The 26,346-nt window shown below is 40.9% G+C and overlaps 1 protein-coding gene and 1 long non-coding RNA gene across 2 annotated transcripts in view; both read left to right on the top strand.

Annotated features, from left to right (window-relative positions):
- The window catches only part of CHCHD6 (coiled-coil-helix-coiled-coil-helix domain containing 6), a 108,992-nt gene that overhangs the window by 41,491 nt on the left and 41,155 nt on the right, over positions 1-26,346 (top strand). Inside the window, 1 exon segment of the mRNA XM_071439655.1 lies at positions 15,728-15,798. Coding sequence (XP_071295756.1) covers positions 15,728-15,798 — 71 coding nt within the window.
- Positions 15,810-18,564, top strand: LOC139595879 (uncharacterized). The gene is made up of 3 exons (XR_011681164.1): positions 15,810-17,164; positions 18,026-18,347; positions 18,466-18,564. It is a non-coding gene; the product is annotated as an uncharacterized lncRNA (long non-coding RNA).

Below are 26,346 nucleotides of genomic sequence, written 5' to 3'. Positions count from 1 at the left end.
AATATTTTGGTAATCAGGAAAATGAGAGGGGAAGCTCCTTTGAATTGTCTGTTTCTTGTGTGACTGGGTGTGATTGCAGGGTTGGAGCTGGTGATGCAGACATTCCATTCCACACCTGTGTTTCCAGTGTGACTGTTTCATCTCCAATAAGTAATCCAGTAATGAGACCAGGCTAATTTATTATAAGTGGTTAACTTCTAACTCTGACTTGTTCCAGTAATTTTACACCTCATCCATGTAATTTGAATTATTTCATAAAATGTGTGTCTTCTCTCAACTGTTTTGAATGAGGTTTTGTACTGTAGTGTTCCTCTGGGTAGAAAGACTGAGAGTTAGACTAATAATCTGTAGGGAGAACCTGAGACACACTCAACTTGAGAAGCTCAAGATGATGTTTTTTCATGCATTTATTTGTTACTGAGAAGCAGGGAGGGAGATGGAGGCAGGTTGTGGTAAATAAGTAACATATATACTGCTCAGAACTGGGATTTTTGTTGGGGATTCTGTGTATGCTTTCTCCTGCTTTCTCCAAGTAGTAGAAAGGTCCTTTAAAAAATGTTGTAAGAAAGAAGTGCAGTCTCTCCTGGAACCCTTTAGATGCCAGGAGATTTCACTTAGCATATTAGTTGTATACTTTCTCCCAAGTAAATATTTGTTTTACTCCTTTTGCTGTTTGGCCTCTTGCTGAGTTTAACCTGACAAAAGCTAAGGGCAGTGCTACACTATAACAAAAACGCGGGCAGTGCTTTGGAGTGGTGTGAAACGGCAGAGAAAGGCTGAAGGTAATCTTGGAAGATAAAGTGAAACTCCTTGCTGTAGATGATGCCTCCTCTTTGTTTGGATTTTCCTAAGCTCCAGCTCCCACGTTATCTCTTGTTAGGCGGCTGTGGACTGCTGTGAGCACTGGGTGCATTAATATGCAACGTTTTTCTGCTTGGAGTTTTTCAGAGCAGTAAGTAGCACAAGAGGTATTCATAAGCTGTAGAGTATTTGTGCAAGTGGGAAAGGAATGCATTGAATACATACCTTTTTTATTAATAAGGTTGACTGCACCTTTTTCTCTGCTTGACTTCAGAAATCTTGTAATTTTGTGTGTGGCATTCATCTTGTTTGGTTTGTTTAAATTAATCTCTTTTTGTCCTTGTACTTCCCGTTTAATTCATATTTGTAAAGCATTTAGGATGTGTAAAGAATGGGAGGCAAAGTTATTTTTGTTTGTTATTCCTATTGGCCTTGGTCCTTCTTGGAGCTGTCTCCCATTTTGGTGTGCCAAGGTCACCCCTACATGCAAGTCCACTGTCATTTTTGGTTTATGGTTGGTGACTTGTCTCAATAAAAATTTCTGCAGAAAAAAGTGATAGAAGCCTGAACAAAAAGCCTTCCAGAACAATACATCCATGTTGGATCTGTACCATCAATTTAAAACAGACTCTGTGGGGCTGCACAGATTGATGTCTTCTGGTAAAGATGGGGAGGCATTTCTGTTGAAGGGGATGAGAAATCCATTCCTTGAGTTGGGATGCCAGGCTTGTGTATCCATGAGACCTAGGGATCACTTGCCTACCTTTGAAAAAAGAAGCTTTGTTCAGGTGTTATCTCCAACCAAACCCTCTGCCCTCTCAGTGGGAGTTAAAGATTCAGTGCCCTTTGATAAATGAGTTGATATGTCCTGGCAGGTGACACTGACACCATTTGCTTTCTCCTGTAGTGTCTTGGGGCTGTATGTGAGCTATTGCCATGTGTGTAAGGGCTGCTTTGTTTGCCTCTAGTCACAGTCTTGCTCTAGCCAGTGCTGTGGGTACCTGGAGGAAGAACAGCTAGTGTGAAATGAACTTCTGGTTTCAAAAAATGTGTTGCCCTTTCAGAAGAATTTCTTGTCCTCATCTCTGTAATTGAACCTTACAATATTCTTTAGAATTTCATTTTCATTTCTTATCCAATTTGTTCAGTTATCTGTTCATCCCCAGCCCTTCCTGCAAACCCTCCTCTCACAAACCCACCAATGCTTTCTTTGAACTTTCAACATCTATGATGCAAAAAAGCAGTTTGCCTTTCAAGCCAGTAGAGCAGTACAGCAAAGCATCCAGTTCATCAAACTGTTGATTCAATCTTCTGAACACAAGAATAATCCCCAGTGTCATTTTCTGAAATGGGTTGACAAGATCCATCCTAATCATTCAGATACTCCCAGTTGCTCAGGTTGCCTGGCTGGGGCTGTGTGGCTGCTGCTCTCAGGTGCCAGTGGCTCTTATCAGTCTCCCAGGGCACAACCTTTGATGTTTAGAGAATGGAAGATCCTGTCCTGTGCATAAATTAAATTTCTGAATGGGAACAAACTGAATCTGAAATCATCATCTGAACCAGTTCCAACCTTCCATCCTCGTCTCCTTTTCAGTTGTTCTCAGACATTAGATGTCATGCTGGGGTAAGAGCGTGACAGGGAGGGCAGCATCCCTGATTTCTGCTGTCTGCAGGCATCCATTAGGGCTGAAGAGCATCTTTAGAGGAGGCTAATGCTCCTTGTAGTCTCCCTGTCTGCAGGGACAGGTTCTTTCCTTGTTGCTGGTGGCCAACACACAAACTGATTTCCAGTACCTTGTGCTCAATTGACCTATTTAATGGCTTTTTTGCTGAAAGCCTGTGATGTTTAGTAGTTAATATACCTGAGTACACAGCTTTTAGAGATCAGATAAATTGATTGGTAATTTGATGAACTCAAAGAACATCTATAATAGGGTAACTAAAATGTGTTAGGTGTCAGCACAGCCTCTCTGCCTTCTCTGCAGTGTGTATGTTCTCCCTTCAATATGTGTTGACTGCTGTACAGTGCATTACATCAAATTACAAGCAGCCTCTATGCAAACAGCAGCTAAGTGTTTGCTTCCTCTTCAGCCTGCAGGATTAGTGCAGAGATGCCTTTGCAGTCTGTGTGCTGAACTGTCAGAGCCTTACGGGGATTTTGTTTCCCTGGCATTTAGAGCATCTCTGCAGAGGGAGAGAATGATGCTTATGGGCTGCTTCATCTTGGAGGAATCCATCCTCAGGCTCGACTTGTGAAATAAATGTGGCAATGTGTGGTTTGAACTTAGTGTCTTAACACTGAATTTAGCAGCTGAATTTAGATAACAATCTGGTATCTGGTCTCATCAGTGTATCACTATGAAGACTCGTTAAAGGCAGAACAAAAAGACCTGGAATGTGATCTTGTCTCTTTGTTAGAACTCAACACTGGAGCATTTGTCAAGTCTTGTCCAAAAAGAGCAAAACAAGAGGTTCTTTTGTCTTACTTCTGAGAGCTTTCCCCATTATCTAATATTTCTGATATCCTCCCTTGGCATTTTTTATTCAACCCAATTTTCCCTTAATTCCATTCATTTTCTCATTGCCTAATAGTTTAAATTTCTGATTCCTCCCTCTTTGTGCTGTTTACATGCTTGTTTATAAGCAGAATTGGTATTTATAAATATGTGTATGTATATTTGTATAGATAGCACTGTTACCAATAAAAGCAGTGCTACTTTTCTAATGGAAAGCAGCACTGGCACACAACCCCCCCTCTGTCTCTCACCTGTTTTTACTGAGGTGCAGTTGTACCTCAACAGCAACTACATCACCCTGCTGCAATAAATACCACTGCTGCCTGTTATTTCTGTGTAATTCACCAACCAGTGTACAATTAATTTCTGGCCCTGTTATTGCACTATTGGCTATTTTATGAAGCTGTAGAGAGTTAGCACAGTGAATTGATTAAATGTGTTCCAGACCTTAGGCTGGATTCAGTGTGTCTGCTGGGATTTCGATGATTGAAGCTTGTGCTTCTCTTGGGATATTCCGGATTTAGACTTAGTCTTGGAAATTGGTTCAGGTAGACAAAACTTCCCTGTGTGTGGAATTCACTTGCATAAGAGCCTGACTTTGGGGAATCTGAGATTTCTGTTTCAGCTCACAGTGGTCCTTCTACATGTGGCAGGAAAAAGGCATTATTATTGTGACTTAAAAATAAAGCCAACAGTGGGATTAGTTTTGAAAAGGTCCTTAAAATTATGGCTCTGCCCTTACAGAATATGCTGTCATCGTGTTAATGGAAAATATGGCTAATAATTACTCTATAAATTGACTCCCTGGAAGATCTCAAATTTGTGCTGAATTAAGTAGTCCAAAGATCAGACTTTAGAAAGGAACTACTCCATATTTACAGCGGCTGTACCTTCTGAAGTGTTTAGTAGTTTACTGTGGGTGTGTTAAATACATGTTTCATGACAGCCTGGGGCCACTTCTCTGAAGGTTTTTTCCCCATCTGCCAGTCATTTTAAAGAAACATAAATAAAAGAGCTACTCCAATTTCTTGAACATATAATGCATGTTTCCCAGAGACCCGGGTGACTCAGAAGTAGCTTGTAAATAACATGTTCAATGTTTTTAAATAGATGTGTACCATCAGGCTCACAGTGAGGTCTTCAGCCACTGCAGACTTGCTTTGCCTGTCACAGAATCTCCTGGTTTCATGAAGATGAGGGGTGGATTTTTGTTTGTTTGGTTTTGGGGTTAATTGGTGGTTTGCCCATATGTTCTGCTGCCCCAAGGATGATCCCAGCCACAGTTTGCCATTAAACACCTTGGCTCAAATGAAGATTTCCTGGCTCACCCATTTGCATTTTAGCCTCATTGTAAATAAATATAAAATAATGGCTAATTTTGTTTTGTTTTAGTTAAAAATAGTAAATATACGTCTCATATGCAGTAGAACTATGTAGGAGTTGTACCCTAACAAATGTGGAAAGGAGATTGCCCTGATAGGTGTTCAGCAGTGGAGTGTCCAGCAAGTAAAAGATGTTGCTCTGCACAGAGAACAGCAGCAGTGAGGAATGGCCACAGAGCCAGGACATGCTGAGAGGCTGCTGAATCTGTGCCCATCTCCAAGAGGCCACAGAGGAGCAAGAGATGGGAGAAGAAAATGTGGGAGCTGAGATAAAGCTCTAAGCCTCTGGTTTGAGAAGACTTGTAATAGCTAGGTTATTTTATGAGAAGAGCTAGCTTTTCTTTCCTTCCCAATTACTGTGTTTCAGGTCTTTTAATAAGAAAACCAGCTTAATTCCTTCTCCTTTCTTCTGCCTCCCCATTCTTCTGAACAGAAGCCAAATTTTTTCTTTCATAATTTCAAGCTGCAAGGTTGCTTTGAGCTTGCACGCCTGGGTCAATTGAGGAGTGCCTGGGTTGTGGATTTTTTTTTTTCCCCAGAGATGTCTCATGATGTACTGGGCAGTACACAGAAATCATCTAATTTGCCCTGACATGCAGCAAGCTTTGAACTGGCTGGACTGTGGTTCTTGATCAGAGAAGACGACTCATATGGGCGTGTAAAAATGCTGTATTGTGTGCCTGTCTGAGCGTGGATATGCATTTTTTTAACTTCATTTTTCATAATAGTTATGTATACCACAGAATTTCCTTTGGCTGTTTAGGGAATTAAACGTAGTGTGTGAGACCTCTCACCTTTAGGTCATTTGTTGAGATGCAGCAGCAAAAAGCCATTATGCCTGATGGTTAATCACTCATTCGTGTGGCACTGAGGTAACTCTTCCTGCAGCTAGAGACAAAGGTTTGTTGCAGGAAGAACAAAAAAATTCCCCCATAATAGTGTCCTAACTGTTGATTTCTGTGAGAGCATCCCAGGGAGGAACACAGCATTTGTCCTTGCTGGCTGAAAACAGAACAGTGCTGGGTTTTAAGTTTGTGTGTTCATTTTTTCTGTGGAGAGAGGATTTACCTCCAGGTCTGAAGTGTTTGTGGTGTTTGCTTTTATTCCCTCCTGTTGTTCCCCAGCAAAAGCATAGTTCTGTCCCTTCTTTGTGTTCCTGTTGTCTTGAGCTCAAGCTGTCTCTAGTTGAAGAGCTTGAATTTTTTTGCTTGATCTTGTGCAGATACAGGTGAAATACTGATATAGTTTTTTCCACGAGCCTGAAAAAAATATCCAGTTATAAAAACCACTGTTTCCCCAGCCTCTTTTTCTTACAAAGTTTATCAGCTACAGCTACAAGCCCCTGATAATTAGGATTCTTATATCAAAATGTTTCTTCTGGAACTTTAAGGCTACCTATATTTTCTTTTCATTTAATGCCAAGTTCAAGGTCTGTTGTTGCTTGTATGCAATAATCCTTACTGTCAGACTGTGTTTAGAGATTAAATTCTGAGTAGATTAGCTTGCACCTATGAATGTGTGGTTCACTGTGCATGTGACATTCTTCCATTTATGTTCCTCAGAAGTCTTGGCAGCAAGACATTGTGAGATCTTTCAGGTTTAATGTTAATAAGTAATTATTCCTATTATTGTTTAATAGGCTAAAAGTAAGGCCTGCCTTGTTGCCTTTCCTGTGTGTGGACTCTGTAATGAAAAGTTCCATAACTGAGCTGGTAGTGCCCAAAAGCTGTGCGAGGCCACGGGTGACATCCTACCCCAGGGCTGTGTCCAGAGTGGTCTCTGCCAGAGATGGGCAATGGAGGAGTTGTGTGGCTGCTCCTGCTCTCTGTGGGTGTTGGATTTTCATGCTAATGTTTACAGCTTAATAGCCCTGCTGTGAAAATGCCTCTCTCCATTGGTTGGAGGTCTGTGGTCCTTCTGGGCTTCTCTTTGGAGCCTTCCCTCTTTGCCAGCTGCACAGGTGTCTCTTCAATGCCCCTGTAGAGGAGGCAAAACAGCTGCATTAAAAAACAGGTGAAAGAGAAGATTGCTAAAAGCAGAGAGAATGAGACTGTCAAATGATGGAAATTGCTTACAAATATTTTCTGATTCCTTTCTTATCCCTTCTGCCATCCTTTCTTCTTTGTCCTCCTTGTGTTTTATTTTTATCTTAGGATAAACATCTTATTTATTTTCTGTTTGCTGTGTGCTGAATTTCAATCTTTTGAATGGTAAAATACAATAAAAAAGACACTAGTATTCCTTTCTCTGGAATAACTGATGCCTTGCAGGGCAAACTAGAGGTTATGTGACAGTGATATTATAAAGGCAGGCCAAAGGAATCTGTGTTAATCCATTTTCATTTTCTTGTTATCAATGTTTTGTTTTACATTTTATTTTTCTTTCTAAATAGTAATCAATATTTCTTTGTAGAAATAGTTTAATAACTTTTTTTTGCCACCTGTAAAATACATTGTTGCTTTATAATGTTTGTCCAACTACCACTAATAAGGGAGAATGACATAAAGTTATCCTTTGTAATACTATTTTTGAACTGTGGAGCTGGGGACTTTTTCCAGGTATTCATTAACTGAGGTTTCTAGCTCACTGGAAGATAAGTGAACATTGTCCCCATTTAAAAAGTGAGACCTAAATGCTTAAGGTTAGTATTTTCTATAATAGCTTTTTTCTCTTCACTTTTTGGTTATCTGGGTATGGTGTATTTCTTCAGATGTGCTGATTACCCATAAGTTGAGCTTGAAGTTTTGAATAATGAGCTGCTGAGCATCTCCAGACAGAGCCATGAGCCAGCAGGCACTTCTGAAAGTGTGGATTTGTCTGTGTCATTAACCGTGTACAGTGACCTGTGAAGTCCTAGCAGTCTTTTTTGGCTGTAATCATTAAACCAGTCTCTCCTACAGGATAAAATGGGAAGAGAGCCTGCAAGCACAGTGAGAGAACCTTGACTGAAAATACAAATATCTTCAGAAAATGCTCTGGGAGTAATAGTAATAAAGAAAAAGTACAATGGCAAAATAAATTGCTGCTGATACAATTTTTCTTCCTCCCTCAAGTTTGCCTCTAGTATGGCAGATTTTCTCCCTTCGATAAATAAATGCAAAGATGGGAATTGCTGCCAAAAACTGTCACATTTCTGGAACTTTCAGCCCCTGATTATTCACATTAAGCCTCTCCCCCCACCCCCCAGCAGTACAGTATTCTGAATATGTACACCCACCATTCTGTCAGATCTGTGCAGTCTGTGTCTGGTTCATCTTCTGTGTCTTTGATGTGCTCCATAACGTAGGCAAAGAGAGGTCTGATAGTCTCTCTAAAAACCTGACAGTTTGTGTGACAATCTGTCCACGAATCCACAGGCTCCTTGTCAACCAAATGAGCCTTTGAATATCAGAGGTTTCAGAACAGCGCTTGCAGCATTGCATATGCACCAAGGGGAGAGTACAACAGGCTTCCTTGTAACCTGAGAGATGTCTGCCTTTTCCCTAATCATTCCAGGGACATCTCATCATTGCTTCTTGGCTGGTTCTCAGCCCCGCACATGTCGGGGTTATTTAGCAAAGCTTGATTTACTGGGAACTGCACGTGGAGAATAATTTGTAGTTGAGAGTAGAGTAAAAACCCTGGGAGGGGGTGGAACTTCCAGGCTTCAGCTTACTTCTGTTTTTCAGCGTTTTTTTTGTTTGTTTCTTATAGTGACTCTCTTCTCTGCAGTTCCTTTACCCATGCAAGTGTATGGATGTGATGCATTTTCTTCAGTATTCTCCAGTTCTCTTGTACATCCTCTTCCCTTGTGTTCCTCTATTCTGCCTTTCTCTGGGAACCCAGTGTACTGCATGCCTTAGCTACCTGTTGTGTAAAAGGATGGGGTCATGAATTTAACTCAGTTATGTTTTTTTTCAACTGGGACAGGAACTGTTAACTGGGCCAGCTGCTGCAGTTTATAAATGGGACTTAGGGATATTTTCAGCAGAGAGATGGAAGTTTTAGCTGCAGCATGACTGTCCGAGGTGGTGGGAGTTTTGTTGGAGGCTCTGTCAAATACCAGCTTTGGCATGATGGCATTAAATCTTAGCTAAAATGTTCCTTCCTTCCTTTCTTCCTTCCCAAAATAGCTCCTGTGACAGGCCTGACAGGGGAATGTGCTTCGTATCTTTTTTATTGTATGACAAGTATTTGATGGCTGCCAGTTTTGTTTGATGGAGTTTTTTTCCCCCTCTTTATTCCCCCTTGAAAGTGCTGGTCAGCCTTTGAGTGAAACTTCCGCCTGCATTTCTTAGAACCCTTCAAATTCTGGCAATTTCCTTCTTATTTCTGTTTCCCTTGGCATCGATTTCTCTGCATTCCTGTCACTCTCTCATGGACAATGCTCAGTTGTTTGAGACAGCATCCTGTGATCTCGGAGCTCATCCTGATTGTGTGGTGGATCTGCTGGTAGGACCCAGGTGTCCCTGCAGGATGATTTTGCAGCTGCCCAGCACAGGTGCTGGATTTGGCCAGGGGTGCTGTGCCCCGGTGCCGTGGGCACCACGTTATCTGTGCAGGTCAGGCACGTGCAGGACTCCTCTGAAGCAGATGCTGAAAATTGTTGATGTTTAATCGATGCCTGGGAAGCCTGTTTACCTGCACTTGTCAGGTGTAATTGATTCGGGCATTTACTGTGAATTCCTCACCTTAGCTAAACTTCCAGCTGGGAGGAGAGCAGGGTGATACTCCCCTGCAGCAGTACTGGCATTAATCTGGGCCTTTCACAATGCTGTTGCTGTCCTTTCCAGAAAGCCTGAGTTACCTGCTGGAATTTTATGGCCTTTCTCTTTGAAGCCGCTTTTACTTTCCAGAGTTTGTTTAAAGAATTGGCAGTGCTTTGTTTGTAGTCTTTCAGAAGGGTGTGCTTTAAAGCAACCTCATATAAACACAGTGTTTCTTTCTCTTTTCTCCTTCTTCCCCTTTTAATTGCTTCTGTAGTAATAATTTCTTTTTTGCTGGTTGCCTTTCTGACTTGAAGATAACATAAGGCTTTTCTGCCTGCTTCCAGTGAGGCACTTGAAGCTTTTGGAAGTCCCTAAAACTATTTTGCTGTGGGGTACCTGTTTTTAATTAGACTCTTCCCAGGGTACCTTCATAGACAGCCTGACTCTGGTGTGGGATCACAGCCTGGGTCTGTAAACCCATTTTCACTTGGATGGAGTATCTCGGTGTGGGACCCTGGTTCTGGGAAGTCCTGGGATGCATATTTTTATTTGAGTCACCGTGTGCTTTAGGGACTGTAGTTTAACCTTTTTGTACCTAGTTATCCTGTGTTATCTACAAGGTAAACCCAGCCATGTTCCTTCTCCCCAGCTCTTCCTCCCTCAAGCTTTGTGGAGATACAAAGTGTTCTGTGGGATTTTATCTGTGAGAAGCTTTCTAGATATGCTACAGAATTAATATTTTGCTTTCAACTCAGGATAATATTGCAGACATGAGAAGATCTGTTCAAAGAGGAATGTACTTCTGCTCCTGACTAGTTTAACTTGCCTGGGTTCTTACTGTGGACACTACTCTCTTTATGCTTTCTCTGAATCTTAATCCAAAATTTATGATCTCACAGCTTATTGCCGAAGGAAAGAATAGAATGGAACAAATTCAATGCTCTCATTTCATTATTGGTCTCAGCGGGAGGAATGGATGAACCCACACATGAACAGCAAACAACAGAGCTGTGTTTAGAAGTTGGCTTTGGCTGAAAAAGTCTCTTTTTTTTTATATCAGCAAGCTGTTTGTAGTTCCTTGCATCTTTTCTCTGTTACCTTTTAAGAAAAAAAGCATATGAATTTTCAAAAAAGCAGTTTAACCCTTAACTTCTATGCTCTAGTGATATGCTCTATAGGCATGTTTCTCTTCCTTGTTAATTGGCTTTTATTTTTATGTGCATTTGATGGGAAGGAGGAAATGTGAATGAGCTAACTGCTTGCTGATACCAGCAAATGGGCTGAGCAGAAATGCCAGAGGAGTGAGCTCAGGAGGTGAAGAGATTGTTTCTTGCAGCATATTCTGAAATTCCCAAACTCCCTGTTTTGGACCAAAGCTGATAGCAGTGATTGATTGTGTGGGTTGATTTTAACACATCCACAGGGTCATCCAGTGAACAGATTGGTTTGGCTCATCTGCCTCTGTACCTGAGGGAGGGATGCAGGTACATGGGGTAATTTTTCAAATCTGTTAGGAGGTGTTTGCGTGAGACTTGTGAGTGGTGAGCATGAACAGCCTGATCTACAGCGCGTGTGAAGCAGTGACCTGCTGAGGTGTGGGGAACCTAGGTGCACCTTTGCTGCCCTGAGGCACTGCTGGCAGCAAAGCTGGCTCCCAAAACTGGCACTGACCCATGTTTCTCTGCAGCTTCCATGGCAGCAGCTGCATCCAGGGCATGTGTGTGCTGCCTGTCCCCAAGAGTGTGCAGGCAGGCCACAGTTGTGCTGCTCCTTAGGATGGTGTGAGGTCTTATTTCTGGCTTCAGAAGCAGCTGGAAGCAGGAATTTTAATGTCTTCCAGCTGACATTTGATATGCAAGAAGTAATCTTTGCTTTCCTTACCTGTTTCTCTCAGAAATTTGCGGTGCCCTTGTGGGGCACACCACGTACTACCCCGCTCACAGCACTGCCTCTTGTGCTCTTTTGGGTTTGAGAGGGGCTTGCAAAGGGCATTTTGCTGCAGGCTGGTGAGTGTGGATGTCAGAGGAAGGGATGGAAGCAGCACATGTGTCAGGTGTGAGGCAGATTGCACCATCCAATCTCCGGCTGTCGTCTGCAGCATTTGTCAGGGCCTCCACTGCCCTGCTCCCTTTCATCACAGCTATCACTGGCATTCATCTAGGCTGGCAGCATTTCAACAGCTGTTAATCCCCTTTGTATCTCTAAACACTGTGACCACTGACAAGCTTCTATACTCTGAGGTGTCAAAATATCTCAGGATATCTGTGGTGATGGTGGTTGGGTTTGTTGGTTTTAAATCAAGACACCTTCTAATCTATTGACCCGAACTGAAACGGATGGAGAAATCCTTGTCCCAGTGTCAGGTTTTTAATGCTGCTGCTTGATGTTCGCAAATAATTTCACGTGAAATCTGATTAATTTTGATTTCCTCATGCTTGTTTTGATCAGTTTTCTATTTTACATGTTACTGCAAGTAGCACATGTTTCACTGAAGTTGTAAGGAATGTGGTTTAATGTTAGTGTGAGAATGAGCTGGCAGGGTTTTCTCTTTATGTTTCAATTACTTTCCCTCCTGAAATAACCCTGAGAACTCAGTCTTCTGCTATTATGTTTTCTTGCTTTCTTTGCTATATGTTCTGGAAAGGGCTTGGGCAGTGTAGTGAGGTGTAGTAGTGAGTGTTGGAGTTTCTCTACATATTTGCAGCCAAGGAGGAATGCTGAATTAAAATTACTCCAAATTTAGCTCTAAGTTTTAAAATTGATTCCCTTTGGAAGGGAATTTTTAGCACAAGGGTGTTTTGATGAGTGGAGAGCAAGGGTATAGCAGCAAATCTGTTGTAGAAAAAGAGCAGGGTAAGGGAAAGTGGTTCTGTTGCACTTTATGCTCTGGTTATGTATTTTTACAACTTCTTGGTGTTTTTATTATTTGCTACGAACCATCATTTAATAGCAGGGAAAAATCTTTCAAACTAACATTTCTTTGCTTAGTTTGTTTGTCTTCTCTGGAGAGCTCTCTCCCCATATGACAAAGCTCTGATGTTCTGAAGTTGAGTCCCCTAAGGCTCAGCTTTATTGAGAGAAGTGAAACATTTTAGGTGGTTCATTCATTCTTTCTGTGTCTTTTGTTATTTGAGCCCTTATGGTGTCCTTTGGTCATGTTTTTAAACTTATTTCTGCAACTAAGACTGCCAGGAGCTTTATTTAATAATAGTTGAGGTCTCATGTTCAACTTTTTCTTTGTGAGCTGTCATTTTATCTCAAGCATCAAATAATGTGAAAGTAAATTAAAAGCAGCGTTCATGTCTTGTAATTTCGTGTGGAATGTTCTCTCTTTTACTGTACCGCTGAATATCGTTTTATGAAGATAAAGGACTTCACTAAGACTACAGGCAGCTCAGACTTTGTTTCAAGTGCAAATACCACACCTTGATCCTGCTGAATAGCCCTTGTGTGGAGGCCACCCTGCTGAAGCTGGGGGAAGTGCTCAGGTGGTTCCTGGCTTAGCTCCTCCTTTGCAGCTATATTATAAAGCCCTCCAAAGTTCTAGGCCACTGGAACGTTCTCTCCTGCCATAGTGTAGTGGGTAAACTGCTGAAAATGAAGCAGTTCTTGTGTTTGAAGTAGTATAGATGAGAATACTTGGAAAATTATTCCCTATTAGTAAAAGCCCCAGATCACAGAACCTGCTGTGTCTGTGCCCATACTGAAAGGCCCTTCTCTTGCCCATTTAGCCCATTTGTTGCTCATTTAATGTTTAGGACAAAAGGGAATGTCACTTGCCCAAAGTTGGAAAGGGTCTAGAGGCCAAGGAAAATGTATTTTAAAAATCTGCTTGTTGAGCAAACTCAAATTTAAATTGTAGCCCCCTGTTTTCATTACATTACATTCATTACATTCATTAATTGGGGAAGCATTTAAAGGTACTGATTCATAGCATTAGAAATATTGTTTTATTGGGTTTTAGAGTTTTTGGAGGGGAGAGGTCTTGACCAACAGCAAGAGGCCCCGTTGGATCACAGGGAAGGATGTTTCCTTTTCATTTTTAAAACTCAGCAGCTTTATCTGCAGGTTGAAGGTGTTCTATGCCCCTCCTCAATCTTTGCATGGTGCCTGGTGGTTGCTTTGAGACCAAGCCTTTCCTCCTTCCCTTCACTGATATTCTTGCCTCTGTTTAGGCTCTCACTTGTCTGCTTTTAGCACCTTCAGAATTCAGAACTAAAGGCTGGCTTCCTTTCCCAGCTATTTTTGTCCGTGTCTGTAGCTGATGTTGTTGAAGATGAGCCTGACCCAAGTGCTGGGCAGTTGAACTTTATTAAAGTTGGTAAGGTTGTGCCACAACCACTTTAATCAACAGCACATCCAGCAAATGATTCTGTTGGCTATTGTCACTTTCTTCAGGTGGGTTAAACACGACCTCATGCTGGGGCTCACGTACAACAGATTTGTTCCTGTTTTCCTCTCCCGCTGCTGTTTCACTGCAGAGTGCTGCAGGCTAATAGTGTCTGATGGGACTACTTCCTATTGCCTGAAAAATGTTTAAATTTGCTACCTTGCTTTCTCTTTTTCCCACTTTCTCTCATTCTGATCTCTCAGATCCAGTCCCTTTGAGAAATCAGACAGTATGAAATATGAAAATTGCTTGGGTAGTAATTGGAGAAATGGTGAGACCTTTGAAGCCCAATGGAGATAACGCTTACATCTACTTATTCACATTATTTAATTTTTAATGGCAAATTTAATTAATGAAGCACAGGTCTTGTGGTTTCATGTGTGAATAAGTAACAGCAGGGAGCTGTAAGTCATGAGGTCTGTTTACAGGCCAGAGAAAAAGGCACCATTAAAAGCTGAACTTTTCAATATAGGAAGGAGAAAAATGGATTTAATAGCATTGAAGTTTGACCACTCTGTAATAAGTAAGTAAACAAAAGCAGTAATGATAATTTGCTGGTAAAATGCATTTTTGAAGTGGTTAGTCCTTCATGATTCCTCAGTTTAAATCTGTCTCCTAGGTCAAAGTTTGAAAAGTAAAATCTGTTCTGTGTTTCTTCTGGTATGTAACATAAATTCAGGCACTAAAGATAAAACGCTTAAATATAGCACCTTGAAGCCCAGGTTCTGAAAACCTTTATAAACCTTTCAATTAGCTGAGCTTCACACAACTTCAGAGATACAGGCAGCTGTTATCCCTCACTTGCAGATGGAAAATGGTGACTTGCCCAAGATTGCACAAGTGGCAGAACCACTAATAGAACTTGAGTTATATCTGTCCTTTCCTTTTTCCAACCACTGAACAGTATGTGTTGGCTCATCATGTGCAGGACCAGCTGCATTTATGGGAAAATAAATGAAGAAGGGCAAGGATAGTATTCTATATAAAATGACCAAATTTGGGGAGAGACGAGATAGCAGCTCGAACTGGCCCTAAATGAATAGCTGTCCTCGCTTTCAATACCATTTTGTCACTTTTTTTTGATTGATTATTGCATATTTTCTGCTTGTGCCTTTTCAGAGTAAGAGCCTTGCAGATGAGCTTTGCATGAGGCGGTTGCCAGTGGAGTCCAGAGGCTTTGCCTAAAGCGGCTTTATCAGCAGCTTAGTGATACAAGACCTGTAGTGCACTCACTGAGGGAGTGCAGCCCTTCCCTCCTGCTGACTGTGCCTGGGAGGCTCCTCAGTGCAGCCCAGAGGAGGAATTCATCCTCCACATTCAGTGACTGAGCAGTTGTGAGCTAAAACTCTTTCTGTGCAAGTTCAGGAGAATTTAATGGAAACCTCTTAAGCCCTGCAGCAAGACACTCAAGCCTCTGTATGGCAGCGCCTTAACTGAGACCTGATACACCTCCCTATGTTGTTAGAAGGGAAACAGGCTGCATAATTTTCTTTTAAAGAATAAGTAACATAAGTAGAAGCACTGAAATGTAAAATGGATTTTCCAGTGCTAGCAGCCAATTTTGATACTTGCATGTCAGTAACTTACAAGATCCTTCACAGCAATTAATGAAAGAAGAGAACAAAACATGATCAAACTCAAAATAGCTCTGTGCTGGAAACACCTTGTTTTTGTGGTTACATGGAATAACCAAAGCTCATGGTTGTTTGGTAGTGACCTTTTCCCCCTTTTTCCTTTCACAAAAGTGAGCCTTGGAATGAGGGATGTGTTATGGCCTTGATACATTTTGTTGAAAATAAAATTGACTCGTAAGTATTTCTGGCGTTCTTTGAACTGAATATTCTGTTTGTTGTTGGAAATTGTTATTAATTATAGAAGATGACTTTGTGACAAGATAAGATCTGAGATGCCTTTAATTTTTAGAGCTGAGCATTCTATTCTTTGTTTCAGAATGCAGAGATCTACAAGATGACGTCCGAGCAGTATCAGGAGGCAGCCACCAAGGCAGAGGAACGGATAAAGTGAGGAACCATTTTTGTTCTTTTCAGCAGTTCCAGTTGCATTCCATAACATTTTGTGTGTACCTTCTAGATGTTCCTGTAAACAGAGTGTGAAGTTACCTCCTGTCAGGTACTGAGGGGGCTGAGGAGGTGCAAGCTGGCATCTTCTCTTTCTGTGCTAAGCTTGCAGAATTTAGTATAAAGTTGATAGATCTTGCAAGGAAGGATGAGGGAGAAGAGAGGAACTTTAAAAATTAATATTAAATAGGAACATTTACTTGGGTTTTCAAAATAGCAATGGAACATGTTTAATCTGTTCTAACTTTGACCCATTGTACTTAACCTACAAACTGTAGCATTGGGCTGGTGCATGGGGGTAGGAAGAATGGCACCCCTCGAAAGTTTTCATTGTCCAGGGGAAAAAAGATAAACAGTCTAAATCTCATCCCTGTTAGTTTCAAATTAGAGTTGTAATTTTCATGAATGCTTTCTTAGAATGGGTGCAATTATTTTTCTGGTCTTTTTTTATTTGCCTTAGCACAATAAGTGGACCTTTAATGTTGCTTTTTTACCGTAAGCATATCTAGTGTTTAATTATATTTGTATTTGTCAGTAGTGTTATATAACTTATTGTTCCACATGCACTAACAGCTGCCCAAGAAAAAATATTTTCTATAATTCTTAAATATTAATGAGGCTAAAGCAATTACGCTGTCAAGAGCAGCACTCGAATCTCAGTTGGGTAAACAGTTGGCCAACATGCAATAAACTGGAGTAGCAGCATATGTAGTCCGGTTGGGTCCAATCCAGACTCTACAATACTTAATTGCATAAATAGATAATATAGTAGTGATGAATATATTAGTGGGGTGTGCAGTATATTGTGCTGTCTTTATTTAAAATTATGTTTAACTGCCAAAGCGTCATATAACCTGTTGTAATTTCACATTTTTGTTTGGACAGTCAAGCAATAAGTTGCTAAAGAAGCCAAAACAAGGCAGCTAACACATTGCTTGCATTTCCATCCTGTTTTCCATAGCAGAATTTTAAATTCTCTTTTAAAATAAAATTTAAAAAATTCATAGGACATAACTTTCTTATAGTTTTTGATCAATGGACTCTTTTCTTGGATTTGCTTCTGCAAATGTGTGATCAGTTGTTGTGAACTTGTGTAGTGGTGATTTATCCTTGTGACTTGGTAAAGGAAGTAATTGGGACCTGGGATTGTGTTCTTCACTTACTAGTACAGGCTGTAACTACCTTATTTTTTATAGGTAGTCTGAAGGTTGGTTCCTGATGTTTCAGTTTCCTTCGGTCTGTTCTGTTTCTTGTGGAAACAAAGACTGGTAATGTAGGAAACTCAGGAATGCAACCATTTCTTGCAGAGGTTAGTGGCAGAGACCAACACAAATGCTAATGAATTCCTTCTTTCAAGATTCAGAGAGTGTGCTTGTGGTCTCTTAAGGGTTTCTTCCCCTTTCCTTTGAGCCTTTATCATCTAACAGTCCCTGGCTTCTGGCCTTATTGTACACTGCTCTTGAATTTGATGGCACTGTGAACTTGAGCCATTATAAAGGGACAGATTCCTTGAGCTGTCTTCTTTGCAGCAAAAAGAGACACCTGCCCTTATGTGAATTTTGTGTGAAAAAATAACATGGCTGGGGATATCTTGAAAAGGGACAAGATGAAAATGAGGGTGAAGTTGAATATCTTGCATTCTAGTTCTTCACAATAGAAATTGCCAGCAGTAGCCAGGATTGCACTGAGCTGAGCTTTGGAGTTCATGGTCTGGGACTGATAATGCCCCTTGATAATTGTACATGCAGGAAGAATCATTGCTTTCCCCCATCAGCCTGCAGTGTTTCACTTCCATCAGCATGCAGTGACCCTTTCCAGATTGTTGCTTTGTGTACAGCACACTGTACAAACACTCCTGAAGTGTTCTTGTGCCTCACACCTGGATCATGATAGGCTGGGACAGGGTCAGGGGAAGGTTCCTTCCTACACTGGCATCCATGCTCAATTGGTAGGACTTGAAGTCTGAGAGTTGTGAGGTTCTCTTTTTAGGCATCCTACATTCAAGTCTTTCTACAGCCTGTTTATTGTTATAGCCTACAAGGTCCTGGGACTTCACTGGAAGGAATAGTTTTTCTTATCCTGTTTTGCACTTTTGTATTAGACATACAAGCACAGTTGGTGCTAAGATAGGTTAGACTGATTTATGCAGATCTAGTTCTTTGGTTCACAGGAATAAACTGACACTCCTGCAAAATTATGTGAAATGGAATTTCAACCAAAGGATGAATGAAGTACAGGTCTGCCTGTTTCCAGTGCTGGACTATGATATTACCTTAAGGAAAGGAAACCAGAAGTGGCACTTTCTCCAACTGCAGAGAGTCCATTTCCTTCACCATAGTGTCTCTTCCTGAGCTTCTGTTATCCCTATTACACTGTGAAGACCTGCCCCTGGTACTTGTGCCTTGTAAGACCAGTCTGTATTTGTTCTCTGCCACTGTGTATCAGCAGAGCTGATGGAGGAAAAGGGAAATAGGGCTGTGGCTCTTTCCACAGTGAGTATCTTGTTTTTCAGAATCTGTGTCAAAGCAAAGAGAAGAAATAGCTAAAACAAAACCCCAGTGTTTTCTTGGCATTTAATGACTGTTGTAATTCTTTTATCAACACTTACAGCTCTGCACAAGTGGTCAAGCATTCCACGGACTGTTTCCACTCCTTAGTGATTGTCAAGCATTGCAGGATTTAGGAATATTGTACACCTTTCCACCAGTGACCCTTCACAGCATGCCTGAGAGGTAGGCAAGTAAACCTTCCTGTCTCCCTTTGTATAAAAACAGAAGTGAAGTACTTAGTGCTGAGCTTCATATTAAATCACTGACACAGTCATTAGCTCTTGGTTTCCACTTCAAGGCTTGATGCCTGCATGGCCTGACTTGTGCAATGGACTTTGTTCTCATCTCTTCACCTGAAGCCAGCCTGCTCTCGTCTCCACATACCTCCTATCAGTGTCTCCTTCTCCTTTGTTCTGGGCTCTGTCCAACCTGTTTTATTTCCTCCCAGGAAAAAGATCTTAGCAACAAGATACCACTGAGCACAGCTTTCAGCACCTTAAGCAACTTCCCCTTGTTGCTTCCATGCTGTGGTGAATTGGACAGTTGCCATGGACATATTGTCTCAACTATGTTGTTATAATTGATGCATTGTTATTTTTCTCTTTTGTTAACCAACAGAATTAAAGTCAGGGGACCTAGAACTTCCCCTGCCTTCTTTCCCTGTTTAGCAAACTGTGCACATCAGTAACCACCCACAAAGGAAGCAGCGTGTAAATAAAAAGCCAGTGTTCCCCACCCTTCCCTTCATTCCACATCCTTTTCTCAGTGTTCATAGAGCCATGACTCAGACTGGGTTTAGAGAAGACAACTTGCTAATCCCCTCCCTGCTACAGAGAATAAAATGGCATTTCATTCCAAGCTGTATTAATGCACTCGCTCCAGGGATAAAGCAGCACTCCCAAAAGGCAGTGGCCAAATTTTCTTTCTGTTGCGTTGTCTTTGTCTTCTTTTGAGTGTTACATTTAGATTAGCTTCTGAGGATTAAATGTTATTACAGTCCCTGAATCTGTTAAGGGGAAGGAAAAAAACATCAGTAAAGAGGTTATGGCTTAGTGCAGCACTCTAGTTTTATCCTCAATATGCTGGTTTGGGGTTTGGTTTTGTTTTGTTTTTTTTTGAGGGTTTTTTTTGTGATTTATTTTCTTTTGTGAAGGTTGTCTTATCACTTTTAAAAAAAATTATTTATTTTTGTAGTTGTTACTTTTGGATGCAAGAATTGGCCTGGGTGGGGGTGTGACTCTAAAAGGTAAAGCTGCAGGAGTTGGGTGAGGGGATTAGGAGGCTGTTAAAAGATAAAATTGTTCTGAAGCTGAGTTTCCCTCTGAAATCTCCCTATAGCTTTCAGAACTGTTTCTGAAGCTGCTTACTGATGACTCTGTTGCTTTGCATGTTGTGCTGAGAGGACTGCATATGCTTTGTGCTGTTATCAAGGAATGCATAAAGAATCTCAGTTCTTCTTATCCTGATGGAGATCAGCTGTAAATCCAAGGCAGCTTTCCAATGGAGAAACTGCCAAAGAGATTTACTCCATGTAGGACCTACTATGTGAGAGTTTCATTTAATGGTCCTAAGATCTTTAAACTTAATGGACATGAGTATTTAAAGTGATTACATTAGAGAAACCAGCAAGTAGTAAGTATCCTCCTGGCTGAATGTGGAGTAGAAAACCACACTGACTCAGTGAGGGTGGGGGAAGAAAGGTCATAGATGGATTGTCTGCTGGCAACAGGGAATGTATGGCTTGCTTTCAGTACTCATGAAATAAAGGTTTTATTGAATTACACAAGATTTTATGAGGCTAATGGCCCCTTAGTTAGAATGGCAAGATTAACTGGAACCTAGTGAAACTACCTTCTTTTGTTTTTTTATGTAGATATGGAAAGTTTATAAAATAGTTATGTGAGTTTATATTGAGTTTGTTAATCTTGAAGTCTACTATGAGGCCTTTGGTATTTCAACAGAGGACTGTGCCCAGGAGACAAGGTCTGAAACAGTTATTATATGGACAGCTGTGAAGCCAAAGGAGAAAGGTAAAGGCATCATAGTTTTCAAACAAAATTGCTCTGGGATTTCTCCTATCATTAGATTAGATAAATGATTAATTTAGTGTTGAAATTAAGAACCTCTCCAACAGGGATTTAAGAGTTTTCAGGAGTAAGAGATTGATTATTGCTGAAAGCTTATCCATAGCCTTACCTCAACATAGTCCTTTTGTGCCCTGCAATGATGATACTTTCACCAAAATTATTTGACTTCGTCCCAGTCCTGTTCTTCCCTTGGTGCTTGGTTTGTGCTAGCTATTCCTTCTTCTGTCTACACTGAGTCTGTTTCATAATCTTCAAATAAAGAGATGGGTTATTAGTCAAAGCTTTTCTGTTTCTCACTTTTATGAAGTTGCTCTTAGTAGGAAATTAAAATATTCTCTAAGAGATTATAATGTGTGAGTTTCCTCAAATTTATTTCAGAAGAGGGCAAAAGTATATGGGTGAATTTTGACTTTGTGTCATTTTACCTGGTGTGCATTTTACTGAAAGAAAAGGTTTCTGGTCACTTTCAGTTCTGCTTCACACAGTTTTTCACTCATTACCTTAGGATGTAAACATTTTCCTTATGAATTCTGGAAGGCCTATTGCTAACGAACTACTTGTACCAGTGCACTGATTTCCTAGCAACATATATTCCCCTACAGCTTTAGGAATATGGTATGTGGAAATAGAAGTTGAATATGTGCAGTGGATTTGCATAAATTTTCCAGTTGGGCCAGATTATTCTTTTTTTGAACCAAATTTTAAATCTTGAAAATTTATTAGATTGTGTGCTTTATCCAAGCTGTTGAATGTTCTTTCTGAAGTTCATTTCTTGAGGATTACTAAGATGCTGCTTCTAAATAAGATTTTTGTTTTGCCTGGTTAGTAAAATGAGTAACATTCAATCTAATGTTCACAGTATTGTGTTTCCTCTCATGCGTGATGAGGGATGAGTCCAATGAACTGAGGCTGCAGTTCTGTTAGCTCTGAAAAACTGGTGTCTCTTCAAAACTGCAGGAGCATTTCTTCACTGCTACGTTGGTGGAACTTGGGCATTTATAAAATAAGATCTGAATAGCAAGGACTCAAATAGCAAAGGAAGAGGTGCCAAAAACTCCATGTAGTCTGTTAGGGATGTTTCTGTTGCTATCGATTTTTACAAGAAAAGCACTTGTTTTCTGTAGTAATATTGCCTTTATAAAGCCCTTAGATCAGAGTTTGTTGGCAGGCCAAATCCAGATTGTTTTCAAAAGCATGGATATTTGTGCAGCTGTTAAAACAAACCTCAGTCATACTATGTGCATCAGAGGACATGAAATATTTCAGTTCACAGCTCTTTATTGTGGAGAATACAGTGAAAATAAAAGCAGATCTCTGCCCTCACATTGGGAATTGCGTATTCCAACGTGTACCATGGTGAAAGCAAGGTTTCTCCAGATTTCATAGTATCTTATTATGTATTTACAAATAATGGCAGATCCACACCAAAATCCAGAACTTTTTGTGCCTTTGGCCTTCCCCTCCCCTTGGCTTGAGTTGGGAAAGGTGTAATGAATATTAATTAATGACCCAGCTTAGCCTATTCCTGCTGTGTTTTTCTGCCTGTCTTCAATGTGTGTGTGGTGTAGTGTGCTGGTGGTAATGGTGTGGGGCTGATCTGTAAAGGACTGAGGTTAAAGTTGTCTGGGGAAGCTTTCCATAAAGAGTGGTGAATTAAAGATGTCAGAAGCAATAATGCCTGAGAAACCACTTGTTACCAGTGAATTAATGACTTGTTTGCTAATTAGCAGCCTGAGGCAAAGTTGAGGTAACACTCTAACAATCTGGTCATTAATTCAGTTGCAACCGATTTCAAGGGCAGTGTTGCTATTTTGAACAGTAATTGTATTCCTGACTCTGGATTATACACTCTGTGTCCTTGCTGTTGAGTCAGTCTCCTCCTGAAGTCCTGGAGGGATGGTAGAAGACACCAAAGGCAAGTCCCAGCTGGGGAAATTTCAGGAAATAGTTTGTTATATAGGTCAGAGCTTTTATATTTTTTTCTTCTGAGGAAATAAGGACTGTGGCAGGATTGCTGTGGACACCTTGCATCGTGGTGATGCATCTGCACAGAGGAAGTTGGTGGTGTTTAATGCTAAACTGATGAGAGATTTAAGTCCATTTCTCCCTCACAGAAGAGAAAAACCATCTTTGCCATCAAATTGGGCTTCAATAACTTTAATTTATTATTTATTTATTTGTATGATTTTTGCATTTTTCTTGTTAGTCCTGGCAGTTGCATGCCTGGGACATATACTACCATACCAACTGCAATTCAAACTAATTTGACCCAAAAATCTGGCGTTTGGAAGGCAGGAGCACTTGTTCAGGGATGGCTATTGTTTCCCTGGAGAGAGCTGGTCAGTGTTGTGCTGACTGCAAGGGCCACCAGCAGCACACTGGAGCAGCTTCATGTGCTGTTCTCCAGACTTAGAACCATGTTATCTAAATTGTTTTCTATAAAGTTTTTTTCTATTTTCTGAGGACTTCTTGAGTTACAATATTCACTTAAAACCAGAAACAAACAAGCAAAATCCCCCAACCTTCCCCCAAAAATGGACTTGTAAGACTTTTTGTGCGTGCTTGCTTTGAAAGCACCATTATTGATGTTCTCTGAGGGATGAGTAGCTGCTTAATGGGGATCTTTGCTGAGTCAGTGTTCAGAATTGCACAGCTTGGTAAAAGGGGGCACTGTGGTTTTGAAGTTTAGAGAATGTGGGCAGAAGCAAGGGAAATTTTTTAATAAGGTGAATGTTTAGCTTCAGATCCCACCTGAACTTTAACATTGGCAGCTTCAATCTCCTCTCTAAATTTATTTTGGGATCTTTAGCAGGATGTGCCACTCTGTCAGTGCACAGTATACTAATGGACTCATATTTTTGTCCATCCCTTTGTGTAGTGTGAAGTAAACTGTAGGAACCTAGTGCAGTACCCAGTGGCATTTTGGAAAAGTGACTGCTGTTCAAATGGGTAGTCAGGGTTTTCTTTTAAAAAAAGAACATTTCATTTGCAGTGTGACATTATTATAAGATCATCTCACATAGGAGACATTTACTGAACCTGCTGCCCCTCATGTCTTGTTGTTATATGAAATCAGCATATCACTTCTTCAGTTACCTTTTTTAGAAGACTTTTGAGGAAGGTATTTATTAGACCAACAGTTTCCCAACTAATTCCCAGACATTATAGCACTGTCACAACCCATATATTCTTAAGGCTTGTGCTGCATATCTTCTACAGACTGCATACCTTCCCTTCCTGACCTGAGATCTTAAACAGTTTTTAGATGATGTTTTTTATCTGAAGAAAGAAAATCCCTATTCGGGTCACTTGCTGGGCTGTGTGTTGTTTTCAGATTCAGTTATTGCTTGCTATATTGCTTTTCTGCCTTGTGGGAGCTGAGCCAGCTTCCTTTCTGATTCAGAGAACTCCTTCCAGCAACAAGATTCTGACTCATTCCTGCTTGGCTTCCAGAGACTGTTTTGCTGCTAACTTTAGGCTCTTCATCTTTGCTAGTCAACTTTTAGTAGCTTGGCATCTTTGGGAAAAAATGGTGCATGGCTTTGTGGGCAGGAGATCCAGTTCTGTTGACTTCTGTATCTCTTGGCAAGTGAAGGAAGAGGCAGTAGTTTTCCTTTCATCTTCCAAACTGGCAGTTTCTCATAGCTCAGTATTCTACCATCATAATCAGTAAAGAATTTACATCCAAATGTACATTGGAATTATCCACTTGTGGGGAAAAGTCTCTCGTTATTCTAAACCACTTGCCATCTGCCATGCAAAATGCTAATAGGGGTGATTAGTTATTGCATTTGCAGGTTCAGTAGGATAAGGATAATAGTATTTTATATGTTTTAGTTCAGTTTTTTGCTTATTGCTACCCTTCTGCTCCCCCAGAGACCCACAGCCCACCACCACAGCCCCAGTGCCTGCAGCTTATGGGGTCTAAGGAAGCCAGTTAAATTTGGTTGAAACTGCACTTGGCAGAACTCAGTGAAGTATAAGGGAAAGTCTTTCAGGATGACCCATTGATCAAATGGGAAATGACCACTTGTGTGTGGGGATAAATCATGTAGGAGGACAGGGGAGGTTGTGACACTGGAGTAAGTCAGATGGAGAGCTGGAACCAGCATTGCATGGGTCACACAATCTCTTTGCATCAATTTCGTGATGGAAATGAAGAAGTTGTTGTTGATTTCCAAAATTAGAGGTTGTTACAGAAAACTGCTAGATTTTAGTCACTTTCAACATCAGTCTGTATGTTCTAGAGTTTGGGTTTTTTGTATGCAGTACAGTGACACAGCAAGTGGCTGACACTTGAGACTTGGACTTGTGTGGTAAGTTGTGTTCTCAGTGGTAGAATCTAATTACTTACACAGAAGAAGATTTCAGAACAGCTTCTGCCTGTTTGTGATTGGAAGGAAAGGAGGTATCTGTCCTGGGAAGAACAAGGGTGCAGTGAGTGCATGAACTCCAGTGGAGAATTGGGTGGCAATTTCAAACAAGCTGTCAAAACAGGAATTGAGATTGGGAAGTACTTGAGTGACAAATTTTTTAGGATCACAGAGTCACCCAGAAACTCACAGTACTTTAAAATATTCATTCATTTGGCACTTCATGAACAATGTATGGAAAAACAGAGTGGGGTGACCTGTTATTAAAATGCAGCTGTCAAGGGGAGAAAGAGAGAGGGGAAATAATGCAGGTGTGCAGGAGTGTGCTGCTGACAGTGTGACAAGGCATATGAGAAGGATTTAGACAGGAATACAGCAGATTCAGCTGAAATTTGGGGGTAGCACCCCTGTCCTTCTGAAAATTGTCCTGAGGTTTCACCTTTTCTTTTAGCCTGTCCCCTCTTGCTCTAAACTGTGTGTTACTTCTGCAAGCTTTCTATTCCACCTGGATCGGTGGCAAAGCCTGATGAGCAGTGTTTTGAGTACTTGAGGCTGATCAGAAATACTTCCTTCCTGATCATATTAGTTTAGCCTCATGAGACATGCAGTTTGTTTACACTGTGCTAGGTTATGTAGCTTAAACATTACTGATTTTTTTAGTAGAAATTTGGATAACCTATTAAGCTTCTTCCATCTCTTATTTCCCTTGCCACACAGCTGTAACATAGCTCTTACCTCTTCCATTCAAACCACGTTACCAAGCTGATGTGCAGGATCAGGGAATCCCATAGCTTGTAGTGAGGGCACAGTGCTTGTGATAGTGCAGCATCCTGTGCTGCAAGTTAGCTTGCCTAGCTGTTTGTTCTGTGCTGATGAGTTTGTTATATGTGAATGAAATACTTCAATTGTGTTTAATATTCTGCTGTAAATGTCAAGGATGCAATAATGAGAGAGAATGAAACCTTCCTATGTGCTGTGTATTGCATCTGTCTGGAGTCATTTTTTCGGGCATGTTAGAGAAGCCATCAGAGCCAACTGCTACCCAAGGGAGATGCAGTTTTACAGGTCAGTTAACCACCTATTGGGTTTTATATATGTACAGTGCAGCCTGGCAGCACACCACATTTATGTGACCAAAGCATCACTGAGCTTAGCCTGATACGTGTGTAATGGACCCTGGATATATAAACATACTAAGCAGCTATACAACGTGTCTGATTCCTTCCCAACATGCAGAAACTGCTGCTGTGTGCCCTAGGATTTACTGGCAGTGCTGCCCATGCATCTCATTGCTGGTGTCTGGGGCTGTCTCTGCTCCAGTGACTGTGGTGACTAATGTGGTTTGCTCAAGTTGGTTCAGACACTGGGTCTTAGTCAAATAATGCAGCAGAAAGCAGCTAATCCAGTCACTGGATTTTGTGGCCCACAAGAAATTCCAGATTGCTGGCCCATTTAGGTTGCTGCTTGGAGCTGTGTGCTGGA

This window comes from Agelaius tricolor, unplaced genomic scaffold (assembly GCF_023055355.1).
Source record: "Agelaius tricolor isolate 1412-34295 unplaced genomic scaffold, bAgeTri1.0.p SCAF_14, whole genome shotgun sequence".
Classification (NCBI taxonomy): Eukaryota; Metazoa; Chordata; class Aves; order Passeriformes; family Icteridae; genus Agelaius; species Agelaius tricolor.
The sequence above is the reverse complement of the archived record's forward strand: the minus strand, read 5'-3'. Positions and strand labels throughout refer to the sequence as shown.